Raw genomic sequence first — 13,334 nt, forward strand, 5'->3', positions numbered from 1 at the left:
TCCCTCCTCCCAGAAACAAATTTCCAAGGTCAACTACTTAAAAATTTTTTTTTTTGCTAATGGAATGCATTAGAGGAAGCACCGAATTTCACAGAATCACAGAATGGCCAAAGTTGGAATGGACCTCAAGGATCATGAATCTCCAACCCCCTGCCACACCCAGGGCCACCAACCTCCGCATTTAATACCAGACCAGGCTACCCAGGGCCCCATCCCACCTGGCCTTGAACATGAGGTAAATAGTGGATTTTTAAAAAGTTTTAGTAAGGGAAAAAAAAAAAAAAAAAAAAAAAAAAAGCTTTGAAAAACAAAGGAGGGGATTCATTAAAATTGTTCTGTACTGCTGCTTTTTTTTTTTTTTTTTTTTGCCTGGGTCATGAGGCACCAGGCTACAGAGCCAGAATCCCAAGCAGCTAAATTATTGACACACCTAATTATTGGCACACATCTCATCAAATGCTATATAGAAATACATTATCTTCTTTTATGCTTTTCTTTTGCAATTGTGTTTCCACTGCCATAATCCAACCTTTTGCTTTCTGCTTCAGAATGAAGAGGAATAAAGTGGAAACAGGAGTTAGAAAATGATTTAGGTGACCGAAAGACACATGATCATAGTGTTTTAGAGCAAGAGATTCCAAACAGAGTATTAATACATGTAAACATGGTGAAGACTCAGCTGAAAATTTGAAGACGAATTCAGGAGTGTAAATTAAGCACACAGTAACTGAGGAGCAGCTTTCTTTAAATTGCTATTGCCTCTGTAGAAGCTAGATAGCATCGAGTGCCAAGAAAACAGTGGAGGTTTAACCTTCAGACCAACTTCTATGTGCCTTCTGGGAAGATGCAAGCAACAGAGAAAAAGCTCACAATCTTAAGATAAATAGACGTTATCCCAAGATGTAACTCAGTGCTTTTGACAGAGGGAATTAATCCTCTTCCAGTGATGGTGCTTCACAATTAAACTCTAGAAAGTGTCATCCCATTGGCATTTCCTAAGTGGTAATAGCATAAAATAAAATTCCTTCAGTACAACTACATTAGAGGAAAAGTCAGTGTGGAAAATGCAGGTGAATAAAAACATTGCAGTCTCTCTCGTTAATATTATTTTGGCTATCTACTGTCAGTGTGACTAAAACCACCAGTGTCACTGCCAGGATGACATTTTAGCCAGCACCAATTCATGGTATTTTTATTTGCTTACTCAGAGCTGGACTGATCAAAAAATCCTACATCTCTGGCAAATAAAATGTCAATACTCAGTTATCACCAAGTACAGCCACAGAAGTCAGCACTTGTAAATGCCCTTATCTATTTCTTCAGGCCAGAAGAGGGAAACCACATCTGGGTCTTTCAGAACTGAAGTCTCCGTTCAGTTCAGCCAATACAAGAGTCTTGACCTACTTACTCAATTTCGACAGTGGGGAAACATAGGTTTGACAAAAGGAATGTAGTATTTGCTCATCCTTAATGAGTATGTAATTGTACACAAATTGGAACATGATAATAACATGCCATTAGACTATTTATAAATAAGTAGTACAATGTATTAGTTATGTTTTGGGGGGAAAAAAAGTTTGGAAAGCAGCACTGAACTTTCTGTACTTTGCTGTGTAAGAAGACACTGTCATAATCAAAATTTATTATTGATATAAGTTTAGCAAACTATGAAGATAAAATCAGAAATACTGGGAAGCTAAAATACTCTAAGTACTAAAAGGTCATTAAGTTGAAATGAATTCTAGCATGCACGTGACAAGCATTGCTCTAGTCTTCTAAATATCCACATAGAACCAAAACAGTGTCTTCCAGTAGCTTGGTTGGAAACAACCACGGAGCATTTCCATGAATATAACTCAGGCAAGGCAAGAAGGGCCAGGAGGAGGAAGCTTCAGATATATCACGAAGCGCTACGTCTGTCCCCAGCAATAGTCTTGCATAGCAGGACCTCCTCCCTGAAGGCTTCTATCTCCAACTGGTTGGGACTGTGGGGTGAAAAAGACAAAGTAGCAAGAAATCTTTTATGATTTTTTTTGTTTTTATGATAAGGGTGGTGAGGCACTGGCACAGACTGCCCAGACAGGAGGTGGAAACCCCGTCCGTGGAGATTTTCAAGGTCAGGCTGGATGGAGCTCTGAGCAATTTGACTGAGCTAGGTGTCCCTGCTCATTGCGGGGGAGTTGGACTAAATGACCTTAAAGGGTCTCTTCCAACTCAAGTGATCCTATGATTCTTCTAAGAGGACCTACAGCAAAACTACAAAATAAACAAATAAATATAAATGTTTCCTCTCTCCTTGAGGAACTGGCAAAAACTTTGATGTGTTGAAGAAATCCCACTAGGAAATTCCAGTGAAGTTACATTGACTAAAAACCAGGGGAAAAAAAAAAGGAAAAAAAAAAATCAGCCAGATTCAGAGACAGCATTCAAATCTTTTAAATACATCTTCAACTCTACTACAGTATTTCTTCTGTTTACCATACTGTCATTGTCATACTGTACATTTATGAGTGCAGCAGATCTAAGAAGGTAATGCTCGAATTGGCTTAACTACAGTCTTGTGTTATCCCCCAGTACTTACATAAATATAACTTTCTGCACTGGCAACCAAAATTATATAGAAACAGTGCTAATCTTTAAACGTACTCACACTGAAAGTCTAATAATTATTTATCTCACCTCCATCCACACATAACTTCCTATCATCATAAATGCTTCCATTACTAACAATAGATTTCTTGGAATATATAAGAGCTCTGGAAGAATAACTAATCAACATTCCTTCCTACTCAAGAAAAAAAAAAAAAAGGAGTTAAAGGAAAATCAGGAGTGCCAGAGACGGTGGAAGAAAACACCCCCATATCCTAGCAGTTACTCTTCTTATTTTTAATTACAAGCTACACTCTTTGCCATACACACACACTTTCTTCTGGAGACTGCCTTCTTTGAAGAGAACTAAATATACGCACGAACTGCAAAAGATCTTGCCATTAGCTTCACTTGGAATCACTGCTCCCTGCTCAGGGTAATGAGGCACATTAAACCACTGAGGCATGCATGGCACTAATAACTGTGGCGGTTTATTGTCTTCCTGTAACTGATCTAAACTAGAACAGAATACCAAGATTTCTGAATCTTGCAAAGCGTGTAACAAGCTCAGTTTTGTTTTCCTAAAATTAGGAAGACAAATCCTGCAAACAATGCCTCTGTCTTAGCTTTGAACAGTCAGTTCTAGTACAAACACTCGATTCAATAATGTGCTAAAGTCCAAGGGCACATAAGCGGCCTTCCAGGTAAGGACACCTCCCTGAATTTGTGCATGAGATTTAAATATCTTTTTAATAGCACTACAACACGGTTATTGTAGGCTAGAGATAAGCACGGAAGTCTGCCATGGTATCAAAGGTATTTTCACCTGTGCTGGGTACGTTCATCCCTTATCTTTAACCTTGAACAGAACTGGGGTAGCTTCACACGTTTAGCTTTAGACACGGGACACAGCACATCTTAACGTACATCTTAGATCTTCAGGAGCTTCTGAAGTCAATCAGTGCTCATGGTGGTTTATTTTAAGCAGCTGAAAAGGGAAAGCTGATTGACTGGTGTTTCCAGTCATCTATGTGCTAATAGCAACTACACTGTAGAGGTTATCAGTATGGCAGGGTCCAGGAAGTAAAAGGAGAAAATGCAGACACATCCCAGTTGGCTGACAGAAACCTTCGTCCAGCTGTAATGCAGTAATGTCACACCTGTGACTTTAGCAGGCCAAACCATGTGGCTTAACACACCCCGAGGGTTCTCTCACCAGGTTCTACTGCTCGCTGTACAGAAACCCAGCTGAGCAAAGTAACTGGGAAGCAGCGTGCTGTCCCAGTGCATCCACTTGTCTTTGACTATATCCACATTGGGAGCTTCAGGACAGTGGAGGAACATTTTATTAGCACAGCGACAGCAGGTAAAAGCAGAGTGCCAGCAGTTTTGTGCGAGAAGTTAGGATTCCTCCATAGAGGATCTAGGAAGAGCATCAAAACCATTTTACAATACTAAAATGAACAAACAAGACAAAAGAAACTTGAAAAAGTAATAGGCAGATCAAGGTTAATTACTGAATTTTAAAAATCAAATGAGTAAAGACTTGCTGCTGTTTTTGGCAGGGAACACATTTTACTAAGCTCATTTACGTACTGTATCTAACTGAAAATAGAAAAGCAAACATTTCAAAGAAAACATGGGTATTGATAATACTTTCTAAGACATTAGTAAACAGTGTTCACTTCAGATCTGAGGGTTTTTTTTGCATAAAAGAAGGAATTTTAAAATAATCAAAACATTTCTGTGTAGGAAAGCAAGAGTGTTGAAATAAGTAGAAACATAAATCAAATGGATACAACGTGGTGTTTGCACATAATTTGTATGGTTTTAATATAGTGAGGTCAGCAACATAATAAAGGTTCTTAATAGCAGTGGAAAATTCTGATTTGAATATGGGCTTTATCAAATAAATAAGCAGCACTCATTACTTTGGATAATTAAAGTGGTTACTGCTTCATTCTGGTTACTATTTTAAATATTTGTACTGGTTTGCCTGATGCAGCAACAATCACCCATTTATACTCACTTCATTAAATGCATACCAACTAACTAAATTATTTTGGGATAAAACTGTTCCTCAAGATTGAGTGTGGAACATGAAGAAAGCATGAATGTCACATGTTTACACTTAAGTACACGTTGTGATGATACACACACAGCAAACGAGAAGTAGTCAGTCATCTTCCTTACACCTTCCTCTACAAATAATAACAGTAACTGGTTTAATTTTGTACTTGAACCTTTACAGAAGATATGACTGTACTCCTTCCTCTACTTTTAAGGACAAGGCAGCCACTATTTCACCTAAATTAATAGCAAAAAGCAGCAGACTATTAACTCAGTGAATCACACATTTCGAAGTCAGTTGAACTCTATACAACTTCAGTAAGTCTCGGATACAAATTTTGGAATAAACATGTGATCAGTAATACTGAGCCTCAAGTTCCACTTACGGTTTCTCTTTGTTTTTATTTTATTTTAAACACTTCAATGGAGAAACACACAGAGAAACTGAGTAAGCAGTCCAGGGACTGGAAGAGCACCTTTCCTTACTACACTGTGCATTTCAGTCACATGCTGACTGCATGCTGAGCAAACCTGTGTGTGCAATAACTTCTCTACACATAGGTAACTCTGAAAGTAACACCTCCTCTTCATTTCCACAGAAACTACAACAGATACGAGGAACACAGCAACACTATTTGACAGAGCCAATTCTCAGCTACGAAAACACTATTTTGCAACGCAGCCTCAGTGTTTGGTCTCCATAAACATTCAGTAAACGTCATTTTGCCACTGCTTAATTGAAGCTTTAAGCCAGAGCATGCCAGTTAGGTCTGGACAGGAAACCTGCAGCGAGCTCCATCACAATCCACAGAATCAGATGGGGAGCTCTGCTTGGGTGCACTGCAGGGGCCGGGCTGCAGAAGCCACGTGTCACATCAGGTAAAAAAGGTTATTGGAAATAAAAAGAAGAAACGTGTAATCTGCTGTTTGTACTAGCGTGTGCATTACATTACTTCAGCTGCAAACAAGTGACATTCAGCAGAAACATCTTTTTAACCCTTTGCACCTCTTCTCTCTCAAGTTGAGCTTTGTGAAATACTGAAACATTTAATATATTAAACTCTGGAAAACCCTAAGCATACTTCTGTGAATGTGCTTAAGTGTGAACAGTTCCTTCTTTTCTCTCCCTTATCTCAAAGGAATAACTATGGAAATCCAGGTTTTACAAAGTTTATCTCAACACACATATATTAACATGCTTGCACATATATTAATATGCTTATATGTGATATCATATCTTAGCATCACCTTCTCCTAACTTCCAGGCAAATATTAATGTACTTGGATTAATTATCCCACAAATTTAGGTGAAGAGGGTAGCAATACACTTTAAATCAATTCAAACTGATCTAATGCTGTTATTTTCACAAGTGCCTTTAAGAAGCACTGCCACTTGAGATGATTCTCTTCACCCCACTGCCATGACTTCTGTAAACCCCTTGTTACTTGTCACATCACTGAGGTTATTTCTAATTTGGAAATAGTCTTTTCAGAGAACAAACTTCCTGTGAGTTCATAATGAATTTATAATGTACTCTTGGCTTTCAAAAAAAATCCGTGACCTTCTTAGGCTTACTCTTCTACTTTGATGCACCTGTGGTATTCTATGCAAGACCCTAACTGAAACTGTACAAGAAAATCACTACATACATTGTTATTAACACACATACTATTTTCCATAACTATAAATTTTCACGAGTCTTTATATGAAGGAACATAATTCTGGCCAGGTGAATTAATAAGCAGGTTGTAACTAGGTTGTGTAACAGCAGAAACATCTGCATCATCCTGGTCACAGCCCTCCTTACCCTCAGATGCAAACTGCTTGCTTCACACAGGTCTTGCTTAGGGCCTTGGGAGGGACCAAAAAACACAGATCCAAACCACGCAGGATGTGGGACAGGTATTGCTCCACCAGTCAACAAGGCTGGTTGGTAATAGCAGCCCACATCTGCGAGCACTCTAGAGAATGCTAAAAGAATCACCATACAAGTTTGGACAGACAAACTGTAACATGATTTGCTGCAGATGTGGCCATTACCAAATGTCTTTGTAATGACTTTTATCATTTTCCTGCCACAAGAAGCAGTCAGCCTGCTGAAGCCGAAACCTCTGCTTGTACCTGTTTATAAAGTAAGGGAAAACTGAATGAGAAAACTTTTCAAGTATAGTTAAAATGTTTATAATATTAGAGGCAAGAATCAAAGTCCACTGAAGCTTAGTGACTCTGTCAGATCCTAAATGTTCATTTCTAAGGGTGGAACTGATGATGAACATTGTCCCTGCAATGCCAGTCTGTGTTACCTGTAGTCGCATTACACCTCACCCTTTCAATCAGAATCTCCCTAGGTAACTAGCACGTTAGTACGGGGCATTTTAAGGTCTCTACTTCTGAGCTGCACTGAAATCAGCACAGAGTCTGATTCACACTTCTATCTGATACCGAAGGGTTGGAATGCTACAAAGTGCACAACAGTATACAAGGCTATTAGATATCACTTGTATTATCAGAGTACATAGGATCACTATTTTTGAGCAGCGATGCCTTGTTAGACAACAAACCAGAAAGCTCATTTACAACCTCAGAGTTGTAACACCACAACTCAAGAAACCATGGATGACCAGAAAGCAAAGGGCATACTTCAGTGATACACACCCTTCAAAGACCAAGAACAGCCTAAATGGTTTAACAGGCACATCAGATAAGCAAAAAAAAGCAAGTGGAGGTTGGAAAAAAAAAAAAAAAAAAAAAAAAAAAAAAAGCTAAAGAAACACATTTGACAAACTGGTGAAAGAAATGGGAGCTGTGACAAGCAATCGGACAGCACCTGACCTCTCAGTAACAGGTGAGGTGAGTGAAAAGGGCATTAGGAAACAAACAAATCACCTTTGAGACCAGAGCAAAGCAGAACTCCTGCAGTGCTCTGGGTGTACCTCAAGAAGTAAAATGGGGGGAGCAGAGGTAAATGCTCGCTGCGGGAAGAAGCATTCATTTCAAGCCCATGCTTAGGCAGGTCCTCTGCTTTGACAGTGAGGCAGTGTTTGGTTTGCTCCCAATCTTTCTCGTATTGGGAAAAAAAAAAAAAGAAAAAAAGAAAAAAAGGAACAACACTTGGTGGTTTGTGGGGTTCCAGGTGGCATACATGGGAGACTGCTATCTTCTAGCAATGCTCAGGAGCACGAATGGCATCTTTCCAGTGAAATTACCAGCACAAACTAACTTACCATATGTTCCTTTAGATAAGATTATTAACTTTTTGCACATCTGTGAGATGTTTCAAGTTCAAGAGAGAATGCTTCTGAGCATTGTATTAACATTCAGAGCAATTAAAAGCTTGTTAACAACACCGGTGTTAAAATAACTAGCAAAGTTATATTATCTGAGAGGAGTTGGCTATGGAGAAGGAGCCATCTGCGGAGACCAATATACAGATAATAAAAGGAACAATAAACACACCCATAAAAAGGTACGAACCTAGCAACCCACAGCACACCAGCACAGAAGGGGCACAAAGGAAGCTGAATAAAAACGGCATTTTAGCAAAGGTGTCACAAAACATGCCACAACAGAACAGTGACAGGGATGTTAGCTTAGGACAAGCACTCTATCATCTCTTGGATCTTAGTTTCTTAAGAGATGTCTATTTGTGCTTTCTCTTACCCCACTGTTAGCACAATTGCCACTTCAAGTGTCAAGTGCCGTAAGGTTGACATGAAGTGACACAGGCAGGAAGATCAGCACTGCTCAGCAATATTCAGCGTTGCGTTGCAAGTCCACTTCTATTGCTCACAAAAACGATCAATATAAGCAAAACGGAGCAGAGGACAAGAGTTTTCTGTGTAATTAATTAATAATTGGCTTACTTTAAATCTTCTGCACCCGTAAATCCAGCCCACTTTGAAAACGTACAGCTCTTCAAGATTTACTCTTTCTCCCCATCCCAAACGAACTATCCCATAACAAGCCATCTACCGGCCCCGAGGGCATCAGGGAGAGATTTCCAGTTTATCAGCGGCAAACAGCATCGGCTTTCCTATTCCACCCGACGGCGGCTCTCACCTCGGCTCCCCTGCAGCGCCGCGTACCACAGCAGCGGGAAGGCGGCGCCCAGGCACAGCGCAGCCAGCAGCCGGCCGCTCCTCAGCCGCATCTCCCGGCGGGGCGCTCCCGCCTCCTGTGCCCGGCTACCCGCCGGCCGCCCGGCTTCGCCCGACGGGCGTGTCCGCTCCGAGCCGCCCGCCCCCGGTTCCCCCCACTCCCCTCAGGCAGCGAGGCACCCGCCCGGCCCGGGCGCTAACGGCCCCGCCGCTACTTCTCAGCCCCGGCTGCGGCACGGGTCGGCTGTCAGCTCGAATCCCGGCATCGACGTGGTTACGTTGCCGGTGGTTACGACGCCGCTTTGTCTGTAGGCGTTTAGAACCAACGGTGCAGGTGGCACGTTCCTTGTACGATCGTACCAAGAGGTCCAGCTGCAACGTACACGGTCAGTTGAGGAAACAAAGCCTTCCAGTTACCACCTCGTTGCAAAAGTGAGGTAAACTGTAACTGGATGACATCTAAAGCACACAGGTAAACCATTGGCAGCCATTAGGAGACACACACCTTTTTCTTCCCCTGCACGTCCTTGGCACTCCGTAAGCAAACCAGCAGACCCGTATGTAGTGGCTGGAATTCATCGTGTCGCTGTGTGGACGCACTGGATACCAAAGAAGATTCTGACTTTGGTGAAGGATGCACTTTCAGCTGAGGTCTGAACTCAATCAGTAGATTCAGACTAGATATTGGGAAGTTCTTTTCTGTGAGAGTGGAGAGACGCTGGAACAGGTTGCCAGTGAGGTTTTGGATGCTCCTACCTTGGAAGCTTCCAAGGGCAGCTGGATGGGGCTGTGAGCAACCCGCTCTAGTGGGAAGTGCTCCTGCCTACGGCAGGGGAATAGAACCAGATGGAGCTTTCCAACCCAAGCCAATCTACCATTCTGAGCAATTGGCAGCAGAACACATTTCCCATAACATAAAGGAAGGGCAATCCTGCTCACAGGGCCTCCCAGATCCTCCCTGCGGACATGGTTTTAACGGAGCCACTAGGTCTTATGAGAAAAAAAAAGTCATTTTCACACCTATCCGTGAGCAGTTTTTGGCTTTCACTATGACACGCTCAACAGCTGTTCACAGGCCTACCTCCCATGCAAATCAGTCATTTTTTGTTAGGTTACGGCAGCCTTCCTGTCTTAGAACATTTCTATGGACAGGTTTACTTCTCCATTTAATAGATACTTTGAGTTACAAATCTTATTATTCATTAATAGCACAGGGGACCATTAGGTAGCCTGTATCTGTGTAGAGAACTTCAGCTCTGAGCATGGCTCTGTGAATCACCTGGAAACCTGAAGCTAGACTTACTCTTCCTGATCTGTACTCAGTCACTACACTGCCCTCTTCCACCTGTTATCCTTCTGTTCCTTCACTGTATCTTGCTTTGATATTTGTACTGAGAAATCTTCCTGAAATTACAATTGCTTTAAGTGTCAGCAATTCTTGTTATTAACCGGTGTGACTACAACTCAGCACTCTTAGGCTCTGTTGCCTCCTCACTGCCACTTCTCTCCAAGTTAACACATGAGAAGCTCAGCACACTCTTTTGAATGGAAGATCAGTGCAGTTTTTGACATGTTATTAGTAAAATAGATGTGTAGTCCTATGAGAAACAGATAAACATTAACTATGTCATACACAATGAATTGAATGCCTATTAGCTGGCCGCCTGCTGTGCTTACATTACCAAGCCAAGGTGAACATGCATATCATGGAGGGATACTGAAGGCAAGAATAGCAGACATCTAACATATATTTTAGTTTCTTTTCAGAGCCAGTTAGAAAAGTATCACCATCACATAGCTACTGATCAGCCTGCATATTGTTCAGAGAACATTTGAATGCATTAGCTGTTATTTATAAGGACAACTCTAGAACAGATATTTAGCCATGCTGACTTGTAATGATCATACACTCTATGCTGACCAAGACTGGTGTATTAACTGTAGATGAGGTACTACATTAACTGCTTCTATAAAAAAGTAATAAACCCAAATACCTCATCAGTGGAAACATAAAATACTTCCACTGCCTCAGGACCTGCTTGCAACTGGCCTCTCCTACTTGCTTCATGTTTTCCTAACATCTTCCTCCCAGTGCTCTCTTTATACACTGCAGGTGTTCGAGAACTACTTGAGGCCAGTGTAAAATGTGCATTTTTATTTTCCTTTTCTTACCTCTGAGCAGCATTTTTGGCATACTGATAATTTAAAAAAAAACAACCACCACCCAACTGGTAAGAGCAGATAAGTAGAACATATTAGCACAGGGTAACCCTACCGCCTCTACTGAGCTAGCAGTTCAGCAGGCTGCTTCCACTGAGATGGTTTACCTGCCAGAAGGGGTTTCTAGGCTCGTCCTCATGTGCTTTAACTGAACGTCTCTTCTTATAAGTTGCATTTTCAGTACTATTTTCACATATCTCTGCGAAAGCAAGAATAGAGATAAGAAAGATTAAAATAAATATTTGACAAAACACGGGCTCACAGGTGAAACAACTAACAGGATTATTCTGCTTGCACGTTGCTGCCGTCCTTCATCTCCAAGGGTACACAAACAAAGAATAACTACCCGTAACAATAGGTAACAGTCACTGCCATGGAACACTTTCTGAATATAGAGATCCAGCTGATACTGCTGGCTAAAGTATTTGCCCTGCTGTCATTTAAGAAATGTAGTTTTAAAAGGTGAACAGTAGGTCATTATCCTTCCTGAAGCCCAAGTCTCTCTGAAGGTGGTAGCAGAAGGCACCGACTGAACACAAAAAGAAGAAATCAGGACTGTTTTCTTAAGCTACCTTTTACGTTGTTGAATGTCCTAACGTAACTGATGATGCAGACTGAACCAGAAGCATTTGTGTCGGCAGACATCCTCTGCTGGACCACTCAGTTGCAAAAAAGAACCAAATGAAGCTATGGGTTAACAGTTTGCACTTGCTTGTTAGACACTGAAAAAGGTTGGAACAGAAAGTGACATTAATGTGCATGAAATCCCTGACTTATAAATCATCACCTTGACCTTTCGCCATATTTACAGCAATTAGGCACTGCATCTTTTTAATAATTCATAAAAAGCTGTGGAAAAAAATATCAGAAATGCATGCTCTATTTTTAAAGTAATAATTGGTTACAGCTTGTGCTCCAAATGCAGATTTTAATATATTTTATGAGTAAAAAAAATAAGAAGTTAGATTAAAACTTGTTTCTTGCACACTTGGGCATTTCAGAAGCACTTCAAAATGAGACGTATGCATTTTTTATGCTTAATGCAACAGGTCTAATCATGTATCATCAACACCAGGTACTCTTTGCAGTCAGAACTGAGTGAGAAGACAACAGTAGCATGCTCTGAATGTCTATAGTTAAAGATTACCACACGACAAAACGAAACTATTTCCAAAACCTGAAGCACAAAAAGATGTGCCTTTGGTTCCTAATAATCCATACAAAAAGGGATTTCTATGTAAGCATAAATAACATAATTGAAAAGAAAGAACAAAGGAGTCATACTGATATGAAGATATTTCCGAGTAATTAAAAATACCCAACGGAAAGCTGAACTCCTAAACCAGATTGTAGGAAGGCTTTATTTTGGTACCCACCAACAAAACTGCCATCTGCTGAGATTCCCCTACACGTCGTTTGCACAGACCCACACTGTGAGGATGCACCTGCTGGACTTTCAAACTAAATCCAGCAGCTATTGCTCCTCATCAGCTATCTCAGAGCAATCAATGTGTGGGCATGGAGACTGACAGGAAGGACCAGACCACCCTTCAATTTCTTACCCGTGTTTCTTCACGTCGTTGCAACTCCTCCGTCTTCCCAAGCAGTAACACAGCACTGCTGCTGAAGCAAAGATTGTTCTGACAACAACCATCACACCCCCCTGCCACCAAATAAGAGAAATACTTTCTAGTTTATTTTTATCCTGTAGCACTCCAGTGTTTTAAGAGTCAGATGACTCATTTAAGAAGCAACACTGGAAAAAAATGAATGACCACCTGCCATCTCTTAAGACACATCACTTCTCATAGAACCATAAAATCCGTAGAGTTAGAAGAAACCTCTGAAGGCCCTCAAGTCCAACTCCCCTGCCATGAACAGGGACACCACAGCTGGATCAGGTTGCCCAGGGTCTTATCCAGACTTGCCTTGAAAGCCTCCAGGGACAGGGCATCAACCACAGCACTAGGTGATCTGTTTCAGAGCCTCACCACCCTCACTGTAAAAGACTTTTTCCTTGTACCTAAGGAGCTCTCCCCACAGAGAGGGAATCAGACCTGAAGTCACAGAATCACAGAATGGCCAGGGTTGGAAGGGACCTCAAGGATCACGAATCTCCAACCCCCTTCCATACGCAGGGCCACCAACCTCCCCATTTAATACCAGACCAGGCTGCCCAGGGCCCCATCCGACCTGGCCTGGAACACCTCCAGGGACGGGGCATCCACAGCCTCTCTGGGCAGCCTGTTCCAGCACCTCACCACTCTCTCTGTAAAGAATTTCCCCTGACATCCAACCTAAATTTCCCCTCCCACCCTCAACTTAAAACCATTTCCCCTTGTCCTGCTGTTATCTAC

At 41.5% G+C, this 13,334-nt stretch overlaps 1 protein-coding gene across 1 annotated transcript in view; it reads right to left on the reverse strand.

Annotated features, from left to right (window-relative positions):
• The window catches only part of MGAT4D (MGAT4 family member D), a gene marked incomplete at both ends in the record, with an annotated part of 35,685 nt that extends 26,875 nt beyond the window's left edge, over positions 1–8,810 (reverse strand). The window contains one exon of the mRNA XM_079534062.1: positions 8,720–8,810. Coding sequence (XP_079390188.1) covers positions 8,720–8,810 — 91 coding nt within the window. The remainder of the gene's footprint in view (positions 1–8,719) is intronic.
• Between the last annotated feature and the right edge of the window lie 4,524 nt (positions 8,811–13,334).

This window comes from Tetrao urogallus (assembly GCF_951394365.1).
Source record: "Tetrao urogallus genome assembly, chromosome: 4".
Taxonomy (NCBI): Eukaryota; Metazoa; Chordata; class Aves; order Galliformes; family Phasianidae; genus Tetrao; species Tetrao urogallus.